This window comes from Pleurodeles waltl, chromosome 3_1, assembly GCF_031143425.1.
Source record: "Pleurodeles waltl isolate 20211129_DDA chromosome 3_1, aPleWal1.hap1.20221129, whole genome shotgun sequence".
Lineage (NCBI taxonomy): Eukaryota > Metazoa > Chordata > Amphibia > Caudata > Salamandridae > Pleurodeles > Pleurodeles waltl.
Genome location: NC_090440.1, coordinates 512,981,912 through 513,004,412, shown reverse-complemented (window position 1 = coordinate 513,004,412; position 22,501 = coordinate 512,981,912). Strand labels below are relative to the sequence as shown.

Here is a 22,501-nt window from a genome sequence, read left to right as displayed (position 1 = left end):
AAAAGGACTCAAATTTGGTGCGGGTAGCTTATGTGGACAAAAAGTTATGAGTGCCTAAGCGCGAACTGCAAAAAAAAGGCTTGGCACCTGAGGAGGAAAAGGCCTGGCAGTGAAGGGGTCAAATTATCCCTCCCATGAAGCATATTCTTTTTACCATCCTTTTAACTGACTGTCTTGTATCTTTCCACTGCTAAATTTAGGGAACTACTTTTTTCTTTTTTGTTAAGTACTCCATATGAGTGCGTGTGTTTTCTAGTTCTCTCCATTGTATGCTTCCACATTATGCTCCGTGTTGCTCTTCCTTGTGTTTTTTTTTTTTTCCTTCCACCCCAATCCAACTCCCCGTTGTAAGAGCGGCAGTAAGCACTGCCAAGGCAAATAGGTCCCAAATGCAAGACCTGTTGGCTTTGCCATTGCTTATCTATGTGTCTTCTCTTAACTTTCATAGTATCTCTTCAAGAGAACGAATGTAGCTAAATCATGTTTCCTCTTTGAATGTCTAACATTTTACTCATGTTCTTAATCTGGTCAGCATGAATGTTCCCGTAACCATTCCCCAGAAATGATTCCCAATTACCTAGCCCTCTGTTTGCCTGGTAAAATCTTCAAGTCTCCACTTTTCTGCTGCCTCGTCATTCTTCTTCTTTCCCAAACCACAAATTTTGTTTTTTCATTTTCCGTTATTTTTTCACTTTTTCCTGTTACATGTGAAGGCTTTCACAGAGCAAATCTATACATGATCCTTACAGATGGTTGTAGATAAGGCCATACTTCCCACTCTAATGTTTGTGGTTGATATTTTTGATTTCGACTTGTACTGCTTTGTTGTGGAAAAATTGCATAACCTGTTTTTTCTGATATAGGATCTGGCTTTTTTTAAATACCAGATGCTTTACTGGTGTAGTTAAAAAATCTCCTTACCCCCCACTTACAGATATGCATTTGATCCTTGTACCTGGAGACGAGACTTTTTTTAAATGTTCATATTTTTAGAAGGGTATCTCTGTAAACATTTCCAAAATCAAGTGATAGGTATAGGCTAAGTTAGTCTCAAAGGATGCTCTCACACAATCTGTAAGATCCTTGTGTCTGTGTTACCTGTCAATCTTTTGACCTGTCAGTAGCAAGTATTCTCTGTGTAAGATCAGACATACTCTTTGACAAGATCGTAACATATGGTGTACTCTTGTAAACATAGTTTCCTCCACTTATAACTAAATGACCACTGACGTCTATTAGAAAACAAGAGTATTTTAAAATGATATCCTATGACACAGTATTGACAACTCATTTACAAGTGGCATAGGCTCATGCTTCTCTGGAAGGAAACACATTTTCCCTATCATGATTGTTTTAAGCCTGTTGGTCCTGTGTCCCCTCTTTAAGAAGAATCTGTTGAAATCATAACATCACTGTCATACTGGATTCATCTAGCACCAACGTTATTCATAATAGCAGTAGACGATTGTTGTAAATGGACCTTTTTTGTGGCATTATTGCTTTAAAGTGTTCCAGCTGCCTGAGTATTTTCAAAAATATAATAATGTAAAATGATGTGTTTTTGGGGCTTTTGTGTAACAGAGATAATCATCCCACACAGACGTATGTGGAACCTCTGATATGAGATGGGATTGTAATCTTCTTTTATTCTACCTTTCAAATGCTAGCAGCGTTTTTTTACGTTTTACCTGTAAGCACCGGATGAGAGCCAGTATATTCACATATCAAATGACTTCTCATTCCAACCAACAGCATGGTCTTTCCACTTCCAGAAATGCTCAATGTCTCAAACTCCCCAGAAACTAATAGTCTGCTTTCAACCAGTTAGTTCTTCTTTTCATTTACCATCTGGTCATAATCTTTATCCTAAATTAGCTGATAAATGGAATGGTGCAAAGCTTTTTCCCTGAAGGAATCTTTACGTATTTTCTCTGCATGTTAATGTGACAGTCTTTCAGATCTCATTGCACTTTTTTTTGCTGAAAGTCTTCTTCTGGTAAGAGGGTTCCATTTTGTTCACATCTTTCAAAAGTTGACATCATTTGAATACAAATTTTTACATGTCTGTTGCAGACTGCATTCCAACCTCCAGTTAGTGGTAAGTATTCATACTTTAAAGACAAGAAGCAATATCCACTTGTGTAGAATTTGTTCTTAGTTCCTCAAAGCAGCATTTTGCTCATCTGTCTTCTATATGACTACTTATCTTATATTTCTCCCTAAATTAGGACATGAAGAGATATTAGTTTCAGATGTTATACTCGCATCACAAGAGACAGAGCCAGTAGGAGAATTAGTCCATTGCCAGTAAGCCTTCCCCTTACGCTGGCAGGATAGGTTGACCAGCAGAATCATCCACTCAAATACCTGGTGTGAAAGAACCTCTTTGTTGTTGGCGGTTTCTTCTCCTTTTAGGCTATTCTTAGAAATGAGGTAGCCTTTTCTGTTATTGATTGTACCCTTTCTGACATTAATGCCATCTGTATCAGTGCCTTTTTAAACCTGATTCTTCATTGTTGAAGCCTACCTATGAACGTCTCTCTGCCATCAAAGCTTCTGTGGATGACGACCCCTCCATAAATGCCGCCATCATATAATTTTCTTTTGTTGGCCTCATTCTTGAAGCATGCATGTTCATTGACAGCTAGGCTAAAGAAAGCATATTAATGTCAGGGACGACCTTACCAGGAAGTAAAATCAAAAGACTGTTATTACCCTCTCAATTGCAACTCCAACTCTTCAGAAGAAAGAGCACATTTCACCACATACAGTGGGGCCCAAACTGTCTAAAGAAACTCTTGATTCTTTACCGAACATAATTGAAGCCCATCCTGTATTAAATAACTTATTTATTTTTCAGACGCTGCTCTATCCTCATGTTACCAGGTGACTCACATTCACATTTTTCCCATCAACCTACTCTCCCTTTGTTCTCCAAGCATATCGCCCTTTTGGCTCTTAATGACTCCTCTTTTTTTCTTTTTTTTTATTACAGCATGACTCATCCAGTCAGGTCAGAGGGACTCATTATTGGTCCTGGCATCCCACCAACTCTTCACGAGTCCTACCTTCTATTCTTTATAGAATCTGGTTCATTACAGTCAGGAATGATGTGCACATTTTACCTAGTACAGTTAATTTTTTAGTCATCTGAGCTCATTGTTCCTGTGATTTCCCCCAACATGTATTCAATGTATGCTGTAGATCTCCAGCATCTTACCTGCCATAAATGTACCTGAAAGTACACTAATTACCACATTCCCTTGCACCTACACATGGCTCCAACACTTAGATACTTTCACTTGTCCCCCTGAGCCCGAGGAAAGAGTAGTATCTCATAAACATTAATGTCCTTTTTGTTGAATGTTTTTTGGTTTTATTTTGTGGACACCAGGACAGATCATTTAGTTCTCATTTTTTCTTTCACCCTCGTGCCGACCTGGACAAAACCCTCCTTTCTGTGCGACAAGCCTACCAAAACAAAGAAGCTGGAGGAATAAACAAGAAAAAAAGTTATTATTATTGTTATGATAGTTGCTAATTATGGGTAAATGGCAAATAACCTGTGACAACAGTTTTTGCTCAGTACCCTTAATTGTTATGGAGATATATATTGTAGCCTCTAAAATGACTATAACCTTGTAATTTCTTAGAAAATCCATTTGTTGGACCTTATCATGGCCAGTCTATATATGGTAAAGTTTAAAAACTTATTGCGCCTGCCCATTTACTGCACTTGCATTATTGTTTGCAGTAAGGGACTTTACTTGATTTCTAGGGGTTTATATTAAACCTCTTAACCAAGCTCTCTACAGACGATACAAGAGATTTGATGTTTGTGCAGTAGTTGCCCATGAGTTGTAGAGTAATTTTGATTTACATGGGTATTTTGATTTTCATATTTTACCCTTTTTGTGATTTCGATAAAGGTGCCTATACTATATTGATTGGAGTGAACATGGAATTGCCTCCTGTTTGAAAATTTCAGCACTTAGACCATTCAGCATATCTGAAGGACACACAGATATCCACAGCCTGAAACAACATGACCCCATCACCCCTGTCCTAACGGAGTTCCAGTAGTTCCCCTTGCTGGCCCACATCACCTTCAAAATCAGCTGTACCATTTACAAAGCCAGTACAACTGGCACTATTGCCTAGCTGGCTGACAAGCTCTCCATCTGCAGTGGTTCTGGCCACACTCTGAACCAGGGCACTATCGGACTCCATGCAAAGAATTGCAAAATAAGAAAAAATGAGGCAACAGGTCTTCTGTATACATGCAATTAAAATCTAGAGGAACATCTCAATATCCAGAAAGACCACGCAACCCTAATTTAATTCAAGAACACACTAAATACGCACCTCTTTAAACAATACTACATCATAACGCACCAAGAGTCCACTTCTGCTCCCAGAACCCTTTCTTTTCCCTCATTGCCTGTATCTTTACCTTTGACCCTGTTCATTACCTATGGCAAGCTTGTGCTATACCAACACAACATACATACATGGTGTGTTGGACCTTTCCAAAATTCATGGAGCACCTAAAAAAAATGCTAAGAGCCAAAGCAGTGCATGTTTTTGGTGTCTCTTGCAACTGTAATGTGTAACACATCTTTGGAACCATACGTGTCTCAACAAAAACATCTTCATGTGATTTCTGAAGCTGGTGGGCTATTATGGCAGAGTCCTGCACAGTCATACTTGTTATGTTCTTCCCTTTCATCTGAGGAAGATTAGTGTGAGATGAACAGTTTCAGGTGCAGACCTTCCTCTCTTTGCATTGCTTATTTTTGCTCACATGGGGGAGGATATCGCCTCAAATCCCAGTTTGTCTTCCAGTTGTCTTCAGATCATTTCCACATATTTAAGCAAGCACTCATGAGAAATAGGACTGTTTAGCAAACCTATTTCTTCTATCGTTTTTATTTCCAACGTTCTGCGCCTACACCAATATTTTTGCTGCACTCGGTTTATATTCAGTCTGCGTAGGTTAAACACCTCCTTCTTTTTATTTTTTTTTTATTTATTTTTTTAGGGTCGAGGGTGCAAACGCTGTAGCCTGCTGTAATCTCTCTGTGGGCTTTAAAGCACGCCCATCCGTTTTGTTGGTTCATGGGCTTGCCTTTTAAAAAATCCCTCGATTTTATTTGTGAAAGACATGCATACATTATGCCTTTTCTGTTTATTAGCTCTCGTCGAGCGCACTGGCCAACTACTGAAAACATACAACGCTGCAAGTTTTCAGCATGGTTTCTGGACCACTTTTTCTTTTTATTTCCTACTCAGTGCGAACTCACTACACATTTGCCGATATGTTTGACTACGAGCGAACTTCTGTTTCATTTTGTGTGCTCCTTCACGCTCATGGCGTGGCGCTTTAAATCGGGTCGCTTATGTAAAAGTGTATTACTTTTCATTTTAAAGTGGCAATAAGTCTGGTTAGGACTTTACATCACTGATCGCTCTAAGTCGAGCAAATGCGGGACCCATTGCATTGCAAATACTTGTCTTGTCATCTAAACAGTACAAAACAAGTTTCAGCAAAACACAGATTTATAGACTTTCTCTCTCTGATAGGCCCGACCGAAAACGCAGGGATGTGTTCAGCATCGCCAACTCTACGGCTCCAAGCAGCATTAGCAGAAACACAACAATGCCTGAAATTTATGTCAACATGTCGGACTACACTGAAATAGATTATCCTTTCTATGAAACTAAAGTTGAAAACGGCGAGAGGACACTAATCTCAAACCTTCAGCCCTTTACGCTTTACAGAATTGATATACACAGCTGTAACCACGAAGCAGATGCGCAAGGATGTAGTGCCTCCAACTTCGTGTTTGCTAGGACAATGCCTGCTGGTAAGTGCTGCCTTTTTAATGCCTTCCTTTATTTTATCCTACCTGTTTTATCGTATGTGTTAATTTGATACCTAAGATCCCCACGGCGTTGTCTGACAACTTAATAACATTGACAATAATTTTACAATGTACAAGGGGCATCTGGTAGTCACACGTGCTGCTCTGGAAAGGAATATTTTTTGTTATTTCCGGCTAGGACCAGATTCCCTTTCACTATTTCTTTACCCACCTTTCATTTACCACCCTCACATTCACGTGTTTAGTATACTCATTGGTCAGATGTGTTTTTGAGCTCCAGTTTTGAAAAACATTTTTAAGACTAACTTGCTTGGAGTTCTTTTGCTTAGACAACAAAAAAAAAGATAGCAACTATTGTCACTTTTTATGATTGAAATGGGGCAGCTCGTAGTATATTCTTCTAATCACAGCGATTATGGTTAATGGACCTAGGTAGGAATGCAACCAAATATTCAATGTAATATGCGTTCAAAGAATAACCTTATACGCAGTGACTTGTGACCACTAGTGTGAGACAAGGTTTCTAAAGCTGCCACGTACCAGTGATACACTTAAAACCAGGTGCCACAGGGCGTAATTGCAGCAGTTTATTGAAAGTATGTATAATTGTTTATAGCATGTTTAGCTGCAAAGCCCATGATTTGCACACTCCTGCCCTCTAGTGTCGGCCGTGAACACTGCAAGTTGTTTTTCTTCGAAGAATGTTTCAGTTTCGGGGTGACTTGTGATAACTACTCGAAACCCACAATGCACCAAGACAAAGACTCCACTCAGGTGGGTTTTTTTCACCGTGTGGTTCGGACGTACCTTTGGAGCTTCGTCATAGTAGAGGTGAAAAGAACAGACGTTTGACCTCAGATACAGGATTCATCTCCAACAACTACAGGAGAAAGGGTGGGTTATTGTGGTATTGAAGGGGCTTCACAGCAAAGTATCTTCTGCAAAGAACTTGAGTTATTTCCTTAATGAAATCCGCCCACGACGTTCGACTGACCACTCACTTCGCACAGTGCCTGCAACCAGGGTGACCATCTGGCATTGAGGCACATTCTGGACAGGACTGTAAAAAAAATTCAGGACAAGGGGTCAAAATTCAGAACAAAGGGTCTAACATTCAGGTCAAAAATTCAAGAACAAATGTCAGTTTTACAGACACCCTTGTTCAGTAGTAAATTAATGCCCTTCAGTACTGCGACAAGGCCATCAACCCTACCCAAATACCCAATCTTTCTTGAATAGAAAGTAACAGCAACATTTTTATTATGTTTCTGAACATTTTAAAACCCCTGGCAAACAGTTTGGGAACATTAAGGTAATTAACCTGATGCTAGTTTAAACAAATTGAACAAAAACATCTGGCTTACCCCAACCTCCCCTGGACTTTCAACCTAAAAACAATTTAAAGAGGCAGGGTAGATGGTGTGGGTGACAGTTTCACACCTAATGTCAGGATGTGAGGTACCCACAACTGTAGTCTCACAGCACTAGAGTGTATGTCTGGGACTCTAGATTTATCTCCGAAATGGGAGCGAGGACTACCAATCGAAGATAAAAAAAAGAGGAGGATGAACTCGAGATCAAATGGGAGATCCACGGCAAGTGATTTAGAGGGTTGTTACTAAGAACTGGATAAATAAGGAAGAGAAGAACAAGGTGGGACAATTCCTAAAATCAGACAAGATGGGTCCACCAAGACTATCGGAAGGTATTGGGTACCTGGGGAGTTGTCTCTGCACACAGGAGAGAAACCGACAAGGCACTGTCAAGTGGTTGAACAAGCAACACCCATCCACCTTGACAAACACTTCTGGTGCAATGGTCCGCTGTTCGTGCTTGTGAAGGGTGAGCAGGAGCCAGACCCCTTGCAAGGTTGTGCAAGGCAATTGCCCGCTTTGTCTGTGTCTTTAAATGGTTTTGAAATTGAGCAAAAGCCAAACTAGTGATCTGGGTTATCCCTAAGTGTCAAGTACACACAGAATCTTCAAAATATTTGGGATGTAAATTGCACTAACAAAATGTAAATATTTTAAAATGTAATTAGTGTTTCTTTAACATATGGCACTGTTTTCCCCATTTATATACACTTAGATCTCAGATTGAACTGGGAACCAGTTACCTTTCGATACCTAGTGATTAATATCTACCATTCTCCCACTGATTTACAGGATGGAAATCTCGGCAGAGCTTCACGATCCCTCCAAGACCAGTTTGCTTTTTAGTCTTCTCTTCTGCTTTCTGTAGTGGGCCAAGTGGCACTAGTGAAGATAGTGTGCTACCCCAATGATAGTATTATTTTGCAAACCCTTCCCTTCTCGTCCTTCATTTCTTCTTCAGACATGCCACACATCTGATTTGGTTGCTGCGGCGCCGTCAGGTAGCTCTTTCCACTCTAAAGCTACCTGTGACTGCGGGTGGATTAGGATTTAGAATGCTATTATTCAGCTGCACAGGTCCAATGGGTGGCTTGCTGGCTTTCTGCCTACATCCCTGCATGAGATGGGGTTTACTAGTAAAGACTTTTAAGGAAGGCTTGATGCACTGCTCATTGTTTCCTGCTGACCATTCTACAGATCACCATCCAGGGTTATCATGCACAGCTTTCTCTTGCCTTGCTAGAACCTGTAAGCTCACTGACACAAAGAAACTCTATGCTCCTGCACTACCTTTGCTAAGCCTTCCCACTCGCACAGGACGGCTGTGCTCAAAGCAACTCTTCAGTGGCTTGCTGCAGATATCTTAAAATTGGGGGATTTGTTTCTGGACGGCGAGCTACTAAATTTCCAAACCCTTGTGGCAGACTTTCATCTTCACCCCGATCAACTCCTTACTTACAACCACCTTAAATAATCATTAAATGCCCTATTTCATGTCTGCCATCTAGCACTAACCCTACAAGAGGTGTGCCAGAAGCTCTACACCATAAGAACTGGTGGCAAACTGATAGAATAGGTGTACAGACCTTTCCTGCAACATGGAAACCACTCCAGGTCTTCTGGTCATACTACCTGGTTGATTGATGTGGCCAAACCGCTGCAAGACATGGACTGGACTAAAATACTGGAATTTCCCCACACAGTATCCCACAGCTGTCAATTTAAGTACATTCACAGTACTTCCTTGTGAATGCATTCCGATCGTTGCTTGCCATTGGCCTTGTAGTTTGTAACTCACATTTTGTTGCTTTCAATTTGCTGGCTTTATTTGTTTTATGCTATGCAGCTTGAGTTTGTCCCTTCCCTTGCCAAAACCTTATTTACAGTAACCTTCTGACTGCTCCCTTTCTGTAAACAGGCCTGTGAATCTTGTTCTTATCTCATCACATTTGCTGTGCATTCAAAGAACAAAGTCAAATGTCAGGCTCTGTCTTCGGTGGGAACTTAGTGTTTACTTCTCTTTCTCTGACTTCAAAGTGAGAGGATTTATGCGACAATCTTGCTGGATACTGGGGTTAGGAAAGAGTTTTTTCTATCACATGACAACATTTAAATAAACTTCAGAATATATCAGAATTAGGAGTACAAATGAAGCACATTTTTGTTAATTCTGAACTGTGCTGAAAACAAATGCCTTTATATGATTAAAATAAATAATTGCATTAGGGGATGCAATTTCCACACATCATTGTCTGTGCACAGTAGAGTTTGATTTGAAAAACTGGATATCTGTGCAAATGTAATGGTCATTTCATTAAAAAATGTGTTTTCTAATGGCAGTGTGTTACCACACCATACATACTCCACACCACTGCACCCTACTCTGTATCACTCCACTTTACGCCACTGCACTGCACTCTTCCCCATTCGGAACCACTCCACATTATGCCACTGCACTCTATGCTACTTCACACTATGCCTCTCTACTCTACTCTGTACCACTTCACTCCATGCACTTTACTCTGTAACACTCAACTCTATGCCCCTGCACTCTACATCAATACACTGTACGTCACTCTAATCTACTTTGCACTGCACTCTACACCACTTCACTTTACGCAACTCCATTCTACATCACTTCACTCTGTGCCACTGCATTCTACCCTGCAGCTCTCCACTCTGTGAAACTGCCATCTACTCTGAAACAATCTATTCTACGCTACTGCACTCTATGCCACTCTGACGACTGCACTCTACACCACTGCATGCTGACACTCTACTCTGCAACACTGCACTGGCCGCCTCTATACTCTACACTCTACACCACTCTGCTCTGTACTACTACATTCTGCACCAATGCACTCTGCCATTCTACTCTGCCCTAATCCACTCTACACCAGTGCACTCTAAACAGCTGCACTGCATGCCACTGCACTTTACTCTTCACCACTGTACTCTATGCCACTGTTCTCTGCACCACTGCACTGACACACTACTCTGCAACACTGCACTCTACTCTGTACTACTGCATTCTATGCCACTGCGCTGTGAATCACTGCACTTTACACCACTGCACACTAGGCTCTATACTCTACTCTACACTGCACCACTCTACAATACTCCACTCTGCACCACTGCACTCTATGCCACATGAGTCTACTCTGTACTGTGCATCACTGCACCACTCTGCATTACTGCACTCTGCCACTCTATTGTATCCAACTCTTCTCCACTGCACTTTGCTACTCTACCCCATGCCACTCTATGCCACTGCACTCTGCGTCAATGCACTCTAAACAACTGCACTGTACGCCACTGCCCTCTACTCTGCACCGCTGTACTCTATGCCACTGCACTCTGTGGCACTCTACTCCACTCTACATCACTGCACTGACACTCTACTCTGCAACATTGCACTCTCTGCCACTGTACTGTACACCAGTCTACTCGGTACTACTGCATTCTATGCCACTGCAGTCTGCCACTCTACTCTGCATCACTCCACTCTACGCGACTGCACTCTACTCTGCACTGCACCACTCTACACTACGCCACTGCACTCTGCCACGCGAGTCTACTCTGCACTCTATGCCACTGCACCACTGTAAACTACTGCACTCTATGCCACTATTGTATGCCACTCTACTCCAAGGCACTCTATGCCACTCTACTGCACTCTATGCCACTCTACTCTGCCCCACACCACTCCATGCCACTGCACTCTACGCCAATGCACTCTAAACAACTGCACTGTACCCCACTGTATTGTACTCTGCACCATTGGGCTCTACGCCACTACTCCTATGCCACTCTTCTCCACACCACTATGCCACTAACTTTTAGCCATGCTGATCAGCAGCCACTCTGGTGTTTAATGTGCCTAAAACACATTAAGAAAGCCAATAACTATTGTGTAGACAATACCTATTGGCTTTGCCAATGTTTGTTAGTACTAGGAGGTACCAAGGACCGTGAACAACTGTGACTGTGTAAGTCCTTATTTTAAACATGCATTCGATGCCTCGTCAGGGGTAGTAAGAGCTATATAAATACAATTACATCATAATATAGGCTGCTACAAAATGCGAAGATACATCTTGGTTAAATAAAAAGTGCTTCTCAAATACAGATTTGAATAATATACAGTTTATACCTAGTATTAACATTTTATTATAACACTCCATTAAAACCACACTCTCCACAGCTCACCTTGGAACACCATTACAGTACCCCCCTAAAAGAAAATGTCTTTGCCATTAGAAAGCTTCAAGTGACTCCTTTGGTAAAGTCAATGCAGGTTTTCAAGCCCCTTTGCATTTGCAGATTTACCAGTTGCCCACATTTGCATTTCTTTAGGGAAGGAGGCACCCTGGCAAGAAGGCCTTTTCTTATCTGTCTGCCCCTCCCATCCCCTCCCTCTGAGCACAGGAGACTCCCTGCCTTTCAATCCAGCTAGGGAAAATAATTTGCCCGTAATTCGCCCTACCGTCTGTTGTCCTTTTGGTGAAAGGCTAAACTTACGGACAAATGCAGTCCGTTAAGCCTTTCGTCACGTACAACAGACGGCAGGGCGAAATTACGGGCAGTCCGTGAAATTTACAGACGGGTGGTCACCTTACCTGCACCGTTCCCTTTTTGTCTCGTGCATCAGCGAGCACCCCTTCCTGAACCATGGGTCTCATACAAATATAAATAACATAAAGTCACAATACAAGATGAACTCTTAATACAACATCTTCCCTCTTTACAGTAAAACAAATAAAAGAAAACGTTCTAATAGGAACAAAGTTTGATCAATTCGTAATATATACATGTAATTGCAAGATAAGAGATTCCATCACTTCATTGCATGGCATGGCAATCAAATTTGCAAGGTACCTTTTAAACAGTTTTTATCACATAGTTGCATTCTTTCTTACATTGGCACAATGACCAATTTGACTTGCACTGGCATGCTGCTCATTTAGTGGGCTATTAGATGCAATTGAATGATCTTGGTTACCATTGTCAGTACTTGCATCTCTCTCTTGCAACCAAGCAGGCCAATCACATTCTTTGACATTGTTTACCATGGCCATGCCATATTTTTTTAATTAACCTGGCTTGATTCTGAATCATTCGTACCAAGATGCGTTTACTACACCAGCCTTCACCTTCGAGTAACGCTGACCCCCAAACCAACCTTCATTACTTGAACAGGACCAGAAAAGATAGACCCCCACCCCCCTTCCTTATAGCTTAGTTTTTTTTTGTTTTTTTTTAACCAGCACCCAGTCATTGACTTCCAAATTAAGGGTACCTTTGCCTCTGCCACTTAAGTCAAATCTTTGTTTCATATCTTACTGCCTTTGAAGAACTGTCACGTGTCCCTTCAGGACTATATTGCCAAACACTTATTCTTAGATGACAACCATGTAGGGTACACATGTGTATGTATGTGCCTTTCTTCCTAAAATCAAAGTACAAGGTGCAATCCCTGTCACGACATGAGGAGACATGTTATAACTCCAAAATTTCCTATACACAACTTTAATGTCCTGACCTGACGTCAACGCCATCTGAATACCTTCCTTGACAAATGTACTGGCCTTTTCAACTAGGCCATTCAAATTTGGTGAATACAATGCCACCTTGATGTGTTTGACATCATTACATTAAAAAAACCTGCACATCCCATTGGAAATGAAATAGGTCCCATTATCTGTAACAGTTTCTTTTGGTGAGCCTTCCAGGGAAAACACTTTGTTTAAAAGACTAATGGTCAGCTCAGTACTGGGGGTTCTGACAAATGAATAACAAATCCACATGGAGTGGTAATTCAACATGACAAGATATCTCATATTATTTGTAAGAAGCAAAAAAAGCCCAGCAAAGTCTATTGCTCCCTTACCCAAGCTGCTTCTGGAAATGGAACCGGTTGCAATGGCATGCTCGTCGTCTTCCAATGCTTGTCAGCCATTAAGCATTCATGACAGTTGTCCACCACATATCTAACCAATAAGGCCAGCAGTAATCTTTTAAACATTTAACAGTTATGGTAATGCCTTGATGTCCCTTGTTGGCTAAAGCAATCAAGTACTTTCTCAACCCCTCTGGTGGTACAATTAAATCATGATGCATGACCATATTACCCGAAATGGATAGTTCTTCTGACACCTGTGTGAACCACCTTTAAGTCTCCTGTTAAATTCCTACTCTCTGGCCACCCATCCAAAATACATTTTTTGACTTGGGATAACTTGTCATCATTTATGCATGCCTTACTCCATTGCTCTACTGTGAACTGTAACAACCTTGCATCCAATGCATCCTCTATCGTAGCCATGCACTCAGTGTCACTACTTATGTAAATCTCTACAGAATCATCCAGTCTGCTCTGTAGTTTTCCTCCCAGGAACATGCTTCATATCATATGTCTATTCTTGGAATTTTGGAAGTAATCTTATCGATCTTGCGTAAACGTTACATGGATTAACACTCTGTAATAAATGTAGCAGTGGTGTATGATCTATTACAAGTTCAAATTTCAATCCCCAGATATACAATTTAAACTTATGCACTGCACAAGTAAATGCTAAGGCCTCACTGTCAATTGTACTATAGTGACACACTTCCTTATTTTAATGTTTTAGACGCCAACACCACCGTTTGTTCCTTGCCTGCCACATTCTGAGTCAAAATAGCCCTCAACCCTGTAAGACTCACATCCACCTTTATAGAACATTTATGTCCTGCTCGCAAAGCACTCAAAGCAGGAGCCTCCGCAATCTTTTTTTTTACAGTATTGAAAACTTCAACTAAATTTGAGGGCCTCTCAAATTTGGACCCCTTTCTTAGCAAGGCTCTTAGGGGTTCTACAACTTGTGCAAATCCCTGCACAAATCATTAGTAGCAGTCCGCCAAGTCTAAGAAAGAGTGCAGTGCATCTTTGTTTTGGTGATTTGGCATCTCTCACAGCTTTGATGAGACAAAACTTAGGTTTAATTCCACTACTTGAAACAGTATGCCTTAGATACTCCAACTCACATGTATCAGATTTACATATTTCATGTCTTCCTGTCATCCCAGCATTATTCAGTATGGTTACTATCTCAAGTAGTCTCAGCAAATACCAAAATGTCATCCTGGTACACTTGGACCCCTTTTATGCCTCAAAAAAGATGTTCCATCAGTCTGTGAAACACTAGCTGCCGACGCATGTCGGAACGGCAATCTTACATAATTATACATGCCAAAAAGTGTAATAAATGCTGTTAATTCTTGTGATTTCTTCGCTAAAGGTACTTGGTGATACACTGAGCGTAAGTCAGTGATAGAAAACACTTACACCCCACTAAGTTAGCATATAGTTCATGTATCCTGGGTATTGGGTGACACTCAATAGCGATGTTTTTATATAGGGAATGTAAGTCCCCACACAGCCTCACCTCGTCCAACCTTTTACGTGCCACCACTTAGGGGGACACCCATTATGATGATTCATATGGATCAATTATACCTTAGTCACGCACTTCTTTTAAGTTTCCCTTGAGCTCCTCCTTATTACTCAAAGCTACTGGATGTACTTTGTGAACAATCGGTTGAACATTTAGTTTTAATCAAATCTGATGTTCAAATCCTCTGGCCTGGCCTACCTTAATAGAGAAATTTCTGCCACAACTCTCCGATATGCTTTCAACTTTTATAACTTCAGGTTTCCACTCTACATGAGCAATAGGTAGCTCTCCGAAAACCATAGGTCTTTCTGCATCTGGTTTGAAGTAAAGTCCTATTTTGGCTAAAAGTCTCCACCTCTCTATATCTTTACCCTTCACTATCACATACACTTTTGTATACATTCTTCTGCCCAAGCATTCAGTTTCGAACTCAAAAAAGCCCAACATATCAGTATCCTTTTCCCAACCGCTTTAGAATTAACATCTGTTGGCATGAGAGTAACACTGTTTCCCCAATTATTGTGGAAAGTTGTATCTCTCAAAATGGTAATGGGTGACCCAGAGTCAGCCATCACCTGAAGGCTTACATCACCCATTATTGCTGTACTTAGTGGACCTTTTACCTCTTGGGTAAGAGATATTGCATAACACTCGAGTATTAAAACAATGTTGTTCAACTTTTCTGCACCCACTCCCTTATTTACATCATCCTTAGTTGCTCTATTCCTACATTTCCCACTCTTGCACATGACCTGGAAAAGCCCTATTTTTTTTTTTTACACACTAGGTAGCGTTTATTTATGGCAGGACATCTGTGACTGTATCAATTGGTACCTCAGCATGCAACAACATTAACAAGACCATTGACATTTCAGTCTCTTTAGCCAAGTCTAATACTACTTTTAATTTTTCTTGCATAACAATTAAAAACACATTGATTATGACTACAAGTCCACATTAACACCAAATTCTCATGCTTGGTGGTGTAGGAATTACTTATAAATTGTCAAACCTTTTGAGCCGCTCGACCTAAGGATCCTAATAATAATGCTAGCTAGCGCTCAGTTGTAACCACTCTTCATCAATGGCTGCTAAATAGTTTTCGAACATTTGTTGCCACCGTCTCCATTTAATATCCTGTTTCCCTGGTGATTGAAGGAAAGGAAGAGGCTGATCAAACTGTTGGAAAGAAGCCATACACACAGAAAAGGGTTTTAAAAGTGTTTATGAAGTGCCAACCTGAATATCTTTAATATTTGAAAATGTTAAGATGTAGTTTGCGCTGTATTTGAGTACTCATCTCTTCTTTTATTTTTTGATACATGACAAAGCTCACTCAATTGTCCTGTTATCAATGTTGTTTTGTCTAAACTTCGAAAAATTACCAAAACAACGTGCTGACCACATCGTTCAGTTCCCTCTGATTGGATGATTGGCACTTCCTCGTTGACGATCACGACCCATCTTACGAATGAGTCAGAGTTTACCTGTGAAATTCTCTGGTTATGACGTGCATGAGCCTGCAATCGAGGACAACACATGGATCATCAGACTGAACACCGTGTGGCATGTTGCTATGCCAGCAAGCTTCCAGGACAGTGCGCGCCTTTTCACCTGGACCATTGCTAAGACGGTAAACCTGCATTGCTATGCTGGTATTTGCCGCTGTGCTACAATCCTTAAAATACTCCCCAAATTAGTTGGCATGTCTCCTTACGTGGTTGACACTCGGGATGTTGTATTGTCAGCACTCCTGAGGGTGTCAGTGTCAGCACCGTTACTCCTAATTTTCAGTCTGTCTCTGTGGGCGATAATACACTGTATGCATACTTCCACATCCTCCATCGCTAATATGTGGTATTGAACAAGCTGTTTTGCAAAATATAATTTGCAAAGAACTTGGTTTATTTTCTTAACGAAATCCACCCACAACCTGAGACTGACCACTTCACACGCTGCCTGCAACTGAACTCATTCCAGTTATATCCTGTGCATCAGCGAGCGCCCATTCCAGAAATATGGGTCTCATACAAATATAAATAGCATGTTGTCACAATACAAGATGAACTTCTAATACAACAGTTATGAACAAGAGGCCCTTTCAGTTTTGCCCCAAGTACAACAGTAAGTTCCTGTAGTTGGAACATCATAGTGTTTTCAAGCTTTGCTTGTCTAGAGACCACGACAAATCAAGCTGTTGGGACTGTTAGGGCTTAAAAGATTGGAAAATAATTGGATGTATAAGAGAGTGTCGCTTGGTAACTTCAAAAATGCTTTGCCCATACCCTACTGAGCCACCAACCACTCTCTGCATTCAGAAAATGTAATAATGATTTTAATAGTGCACATTTTCTCTATCGGGGATTTGGCTTTTATGTAACAGCAGATGCTATGTAGCAATTAAATTGGGGTATGTTCTCCTAGAACGGTAATAATCCTGGTTCCCCTTTTGACCAAATTGTATGATACTGAGAAAATACCTTTACATCTCAGTGCCTCATTTGTTTTCCCGCCACCACTACCAGAAGACATTCGAAGTGACCTTAGGCACCCTCTTAGAAAGATATTCACACGATTTTTGTGCTGGCCTTGAGTTTTCATCCCTAGCATCAACAGAGATGCTTCTTGGTGGGCATAAACTGAAATGACGAGAGCAGAGTGTAGAGCATAAACAAGTATGTTCCAGAATGGAAGAGCAACATCTGAAAAAAACAGCACTTCACATTTTAAAGGTACTTTGGTCTCACATGGATAAAGTGTGTACTCTTTCCTAAATGCATTAACATAAACTCGCCCATTGTGAAAAAGGCAGCCGTATGCTAGGCAGCCGTCCTTTGTCCGGTATGTTGAAGGTACACCCACTTCTGTGTACTTTAGGGGAAAGACAACAGCTCCCTTTGTGTAAAGAAGTAAAAAAAAAGATTCTCCCTATTGAAGTTTCGGACCTTTTTGACACTGACAGTTTCCAATTTTATTTTTTTTTTTTTGTGTTGCATTAAAACGGGTACGTCTCTTCAGGCAGAATATTAGAAACGATATTTCTAAATAATAATTGCCAGATGTTCTAATAATGTGGCTAAAGAATAAAGCAAAATAAAAATTTTATTTTATACTTTAGCCACAGTGGCTTAACCTGTAAAAGTATGAATAGTTAAGCCATTAACATATCTCATTTTGAGAAAATTAGGAGGTCCTTCTTGAAACCATGAAAATCGGGGAAGCATCCAGAGTAGCATTGGTCGGAAGAACAGCCGGTCATAGATGATGCAGTGTACCTAGTAGCACAGAGCAGAAGGCACATCGACAGGCAAGCTTATCGGGAGCACAAATGCAAGTCACTAGAATGAATAAGGTGCTGGATACCTGAAAAAATGGGAACTACTCAAGGATGGTGAGTGCGGGATGCCGAAAACTATTAGGTTATGAGGTAGTTCCCACTGATTACTAACCTCCACGTTGTAAAAATTTGAGACTTTGAAAAATCAGCATTGAGTTTAATGACAGTGCTGAGAAATTGCATTTTGATATTTTGGCCCAGTGCATTTTTGAATAAACATTTGTTGCGTATTGCCAACATATGGTGATTTGAATATATGGCTCTTAAGAAAAGTCTTTTAGTTTTTTCACAGCCAATTCTTGACTGCACAAAGTTATTGTTTTACAGCGTAACAAATAATGTGTTTGTGGCATGTGTAGCTGTAAAAATGCATGCTCTGCATTCTCCTGCCATTTAGTGTTGGACTTGGATGTTTGCAGTTTGTTTTTCTTCAAAGACATCTTTTGACTTACGAGGTACAGTGACTCCTCCAGTTACTGGAAGTGCGCATGGGCTTGGTGGTAAGATTGGTTTTCCCCTCCATTGAACATGGTTTCCATAAGCTCCGGATCGACACCTCGCATTATTAGTTGTAAGGCGCTTTAGAACTTTCCACTACCATTGGTAATAACAATTGTTTGCAGTACATACAGTGGCGGCCTGACTCATCTGGTTCAGTGACCAGTTTCGACTTGATGTCCCTGTCAAGACCCCTTTCTCCTTCATTTTCCTTCTCCAAGAATGCAGACATCTTGATTTAAAGGTCTCCTTTCCAATACTGTCCAGGGTGGCACTCAAGGTAACCCTGGACAGACCTCCATCCAGTCTGCAACCTTTGTCTTCGGAGCACATCGAGGCCATCTGCTCTGCCTGTCTCACCTTCTGCTCCAAAAAAGACATGGTACCGATTCAATCGACTCACTTGACAGACCATGTCGTAGCTGCAAGGAGACAACGCCCCTGACCCTCTTTGGGGTCCTGACAGCAAAGAGAAACAAGATCCCAGGCACTTGGTTGAGCAGGCCCTACACTTCAGCCATGAGCCAAGTCGGGGTCCAAGGTAGAAGAATATCAAGAGGCCCAAACATGGAAGATGTAAACAGTGAGTATGAAGCTCCCTCCTTCCACTGCTTCCCCTTCATCGAACTCAGTCTGAGCACTGACCTTGAGAGGGTCAGGTGTCGAACCCAGAAGCCCAACTCCAGGCTTCGATCCACCTCTGCTAGAAAGTCATGGTGGGCACAGAAAACAAACCTCAGATCCACTGAGTCGGTCTTTGGTCTTGTGTAACTGTTTCAGTGCAGATATCCAGAGCCAACACAATCGGCAGCACTGGCAACTCCTTTCGTAACGGTGTCAAAAGTCCCCTTAAAGCCCACTTCGGCGCCTAAGACTCCATTGTGCCGAAACCTTCCTTGGCTCTAGCTTTGACATCAAAGCGCCTAGCACCCAAAGCCCTATCCTCTGCCAGATCCGGAGACCAGGAGCAACCTATCCTGCAACATCTACAGGAAGAGCTTCATGCCTCGAAGAAGTGGACCTTCAGATTGGCAAGATTATAACACAACCCCCTCCAGAGATCGAGGACTCTGGCCCTCACAATAGGAAGCTGAATTTCGGAGAGGTTCTTGCCACTGCTGGCCAAGAATGAAAAGTACCAGGGCAGGGGAACGAGCCCTCTTCCTCCTAGATCTCATCCTCCTCTTCTTCCTCCTCACACTCTCCTCCACCTCTTGTTTCATGTCCTCCACATGACCCCCCCTCCACATCATTCACCTGAGGTTTCCCCACAGCCCCACCAGTTGATACCACTTCCTCCCATGAGGTTCTCTTTCGGGCTGCCGCTGTTCATAAGGTGAGGGATGCACAAGGTTCAGGAGGATAAAAACTTTCTTGTTAAGAATGTCCACCACCCAGTGCTCCCTACAGTTTCTTCCTATGCTCAAGGGAATGCTCAAGGAGCTGGTGATGGCCTCGGTATTTATCTCCCAGGGTAGATAAAAACAATAACCTCTCCCTTTCAGACCCGCCATGCATCTGGGGCCAGCTCCCACCGGACTCCCTAGTGTTCATAAAGCGTGCAGCGCCCGGGTAAAGGTGACGCTACTATTCAGCGTGCTCTGGATGCCGCTGATACTGCAGTGCACGGCATAAACTCCAATGTCCTTAACAGCACCATGCCTAGCTCCATGTCTCTGGTTTTAAACTAGTGATGCAACAGCATCTGAGTAACCTGTCCTTCGAATAAGGGCACCACAGGCCTCGAGGTTTCAAGGTCACCTCTTCTGAAGCATCTACTTCCTCCCACAGGCAGTAGCAACAGCAGACTCCTACACAGGGTTTTTCCTGGGCGAGGCTACAGGGGTAACAATTCCCGGGGCAGAGGAAAAGGCAGTGTGGCTAAGGAAGCTGTCCCTGCCAAAGAGTGACTTGCTCTCCCTTCCCCCCAGATCAGACCACACCCGTTGGGGATAGGACTATTGGGGTTTCTCCCACTTTGGGAAAAAATCACCTCGGATCAGTGGGCTCTTTCCATCAGAGGGCAGAGTTACTTACTGCAGCCCACCAAACATCCCTTCTCGCAAACACAGCCTTTCCTCTGAACATCAGTGCCTCCTTCAGGAGGAGGTAGAAGCGCACATTTGCAAGGGGGCAGTAAAGCCTGTGCCATCACACCAGCATGGGAAAGGGGCATACTCTCTGTGCCTCTTAATCCCTAAAAAGGATACTCAAGGCTATACTCAAAATTGGGCTCATTCAATGGATATACATATCAGAGAACTTCCACATGGTCACGCTCCAGGATGTCCTCCTTCTACATCAGCAGTGCAATATCATGCCTGTTCTTTACCTAAAGGACGCCTACTTTCACATTCCAACCCGCCCTGCACAGCTGTGGTACCTCCGGTTTGTGGTAAGTGGCCAAACTTTTCAGTTCAAAGTGCTGCTCTGTGGGGTCACAACGGCCCCTAGAGTTAGAGTCCCATGCCCTGGTTGCTGCTCATCTCAGGAGGACCGACACTAATGTGTTCCCCTGGATGACTGGCTGATCAAGAGTGCAAATGAGCAACAGTGCTTGGTACATAATCAAACCACTGTAGACATTTTGCACAATCTAGTGTTCACTATCAAGTCCCACCTTCAGCCCTCTTGGGTACAGCCGTTCTTGGGATCAGTTCTCAACTCTGTCACTGCGAAAGCACACCCCAGCCATGCACGAATTCAAGCTTTCTAATCATTATTGCCCCTTTTCCAGCAAGATTGCCCCACAATAGTTACAGCAGTCACAAGTCTCTTTGTCATGTTAGCCTCCTGCATTGCAGTAGTTCCACATGCAAAGTTATACATGCACCCGCTGAAGGTGTGTCTAGCTGCAAAATGGTCACAAGCGGAGGGTCACTAGGAAGATCTAGTGTGGATTTGGGTCAGCACCCATTGCTGTATGCAGAGGTAGCAATCTATTGCAACGACCACCCTTTCTCAGACCAATTCCGAAATGACCATCACAATGGCCTCATATACAGGACTTTACCATTAGGGTATGTGGACACCCAACAACTGAGGTTTCACATCAACTACCTCGAGCTACTGCCCATCCAGTTAGCTCTCAAAACCTTTTTCTGCCGCACTGAACACAAGGTGGTTCTCATCCACACAGAAAGCATGCCCGCCATGTATTACATACAGGAATAGGGAAGCACACACTCACAACAGTTTTCATCTGGTTTTGCACATTCCACCACAAGATCCATTCACTGGCAGAGTACTTACTGGGAGTGAACAAAGACTTTGTAAACCTGCTCAGCAGGATGTGGCAGCAAGTCCATGAGTGGGAACTCCAACTGCAAGTCCTACTCCTGCACGTCCTTTGGTGGTTCCCCGACATAGCCTTTTTTTCCAGTGCGAGAAATGTCAAATGGCCAAGCTTTACCTCCAGATTCCCATGGGCAATGCAGTATGCATAAACTGGTCAGGGATATTTGCCTATGATTTTCCGTCTCTCCTACTTCTTCCATTCGTTGTTCTCAGGGTTTGGCAGACATCCCACAATCTCATCATGGTGGATCACACATGATCTAGGCAATGCTAGTTCACCACCCTTTTCGACCTGTTCCTAGTACCCCACGAAAAGCTACCCAACCAGCCAGACCTTCCCACTCAGAACCAGGGCACAGTCAGGCACCGAACACTTAAGAATTGGATCCTAAAATTCTAGAATTTGGACTCCTAATCTGCCTCCTTGAGTGTGTGACTAACATCAAGAAGCCCCCCAGACCTGCAATGCGGCTAAATGAAAAATATATATATGTCCACTACTGCCTCCGTAAACAAATTGACCCTCTCAAGCCAGCAGTCCGAGACATAATCTGCTATGTGCCTCAGTTGCAGATGTCAGGCCTTGCCTACACATATACCCTTCTTCACTTAGCAGCAGTTGCAGCTTGCCTGCAAAACAGTAAACATACTTCAGGGATTTAGTCAAGGCATTCA

General features: G+C 42.3%; 1 protein-coding gene across 1 annotated transcript in view; it reads left to right on the top strand.

The window, feature by feature from the left end:
• Nucleotides 1-22,501, top strand: part of IGF1R (insulin like growth factor 1 receptor) — a 649,229-nt gene that overhangs the window by 549,702 nt on the left and 77,026 nt on the right. The window contains exon 12 of the mRNA XM_069222768.1: nucleotides 5,584-5,867. Within this exon, the coding sequence (XP_069078869.1) occupies nucleotides 5,584-5,867 (284 nt within the window). The remainder of the gene's footprint in view (nucleotides 1-5,583; nucleotides 5,868-22,501) is intronic.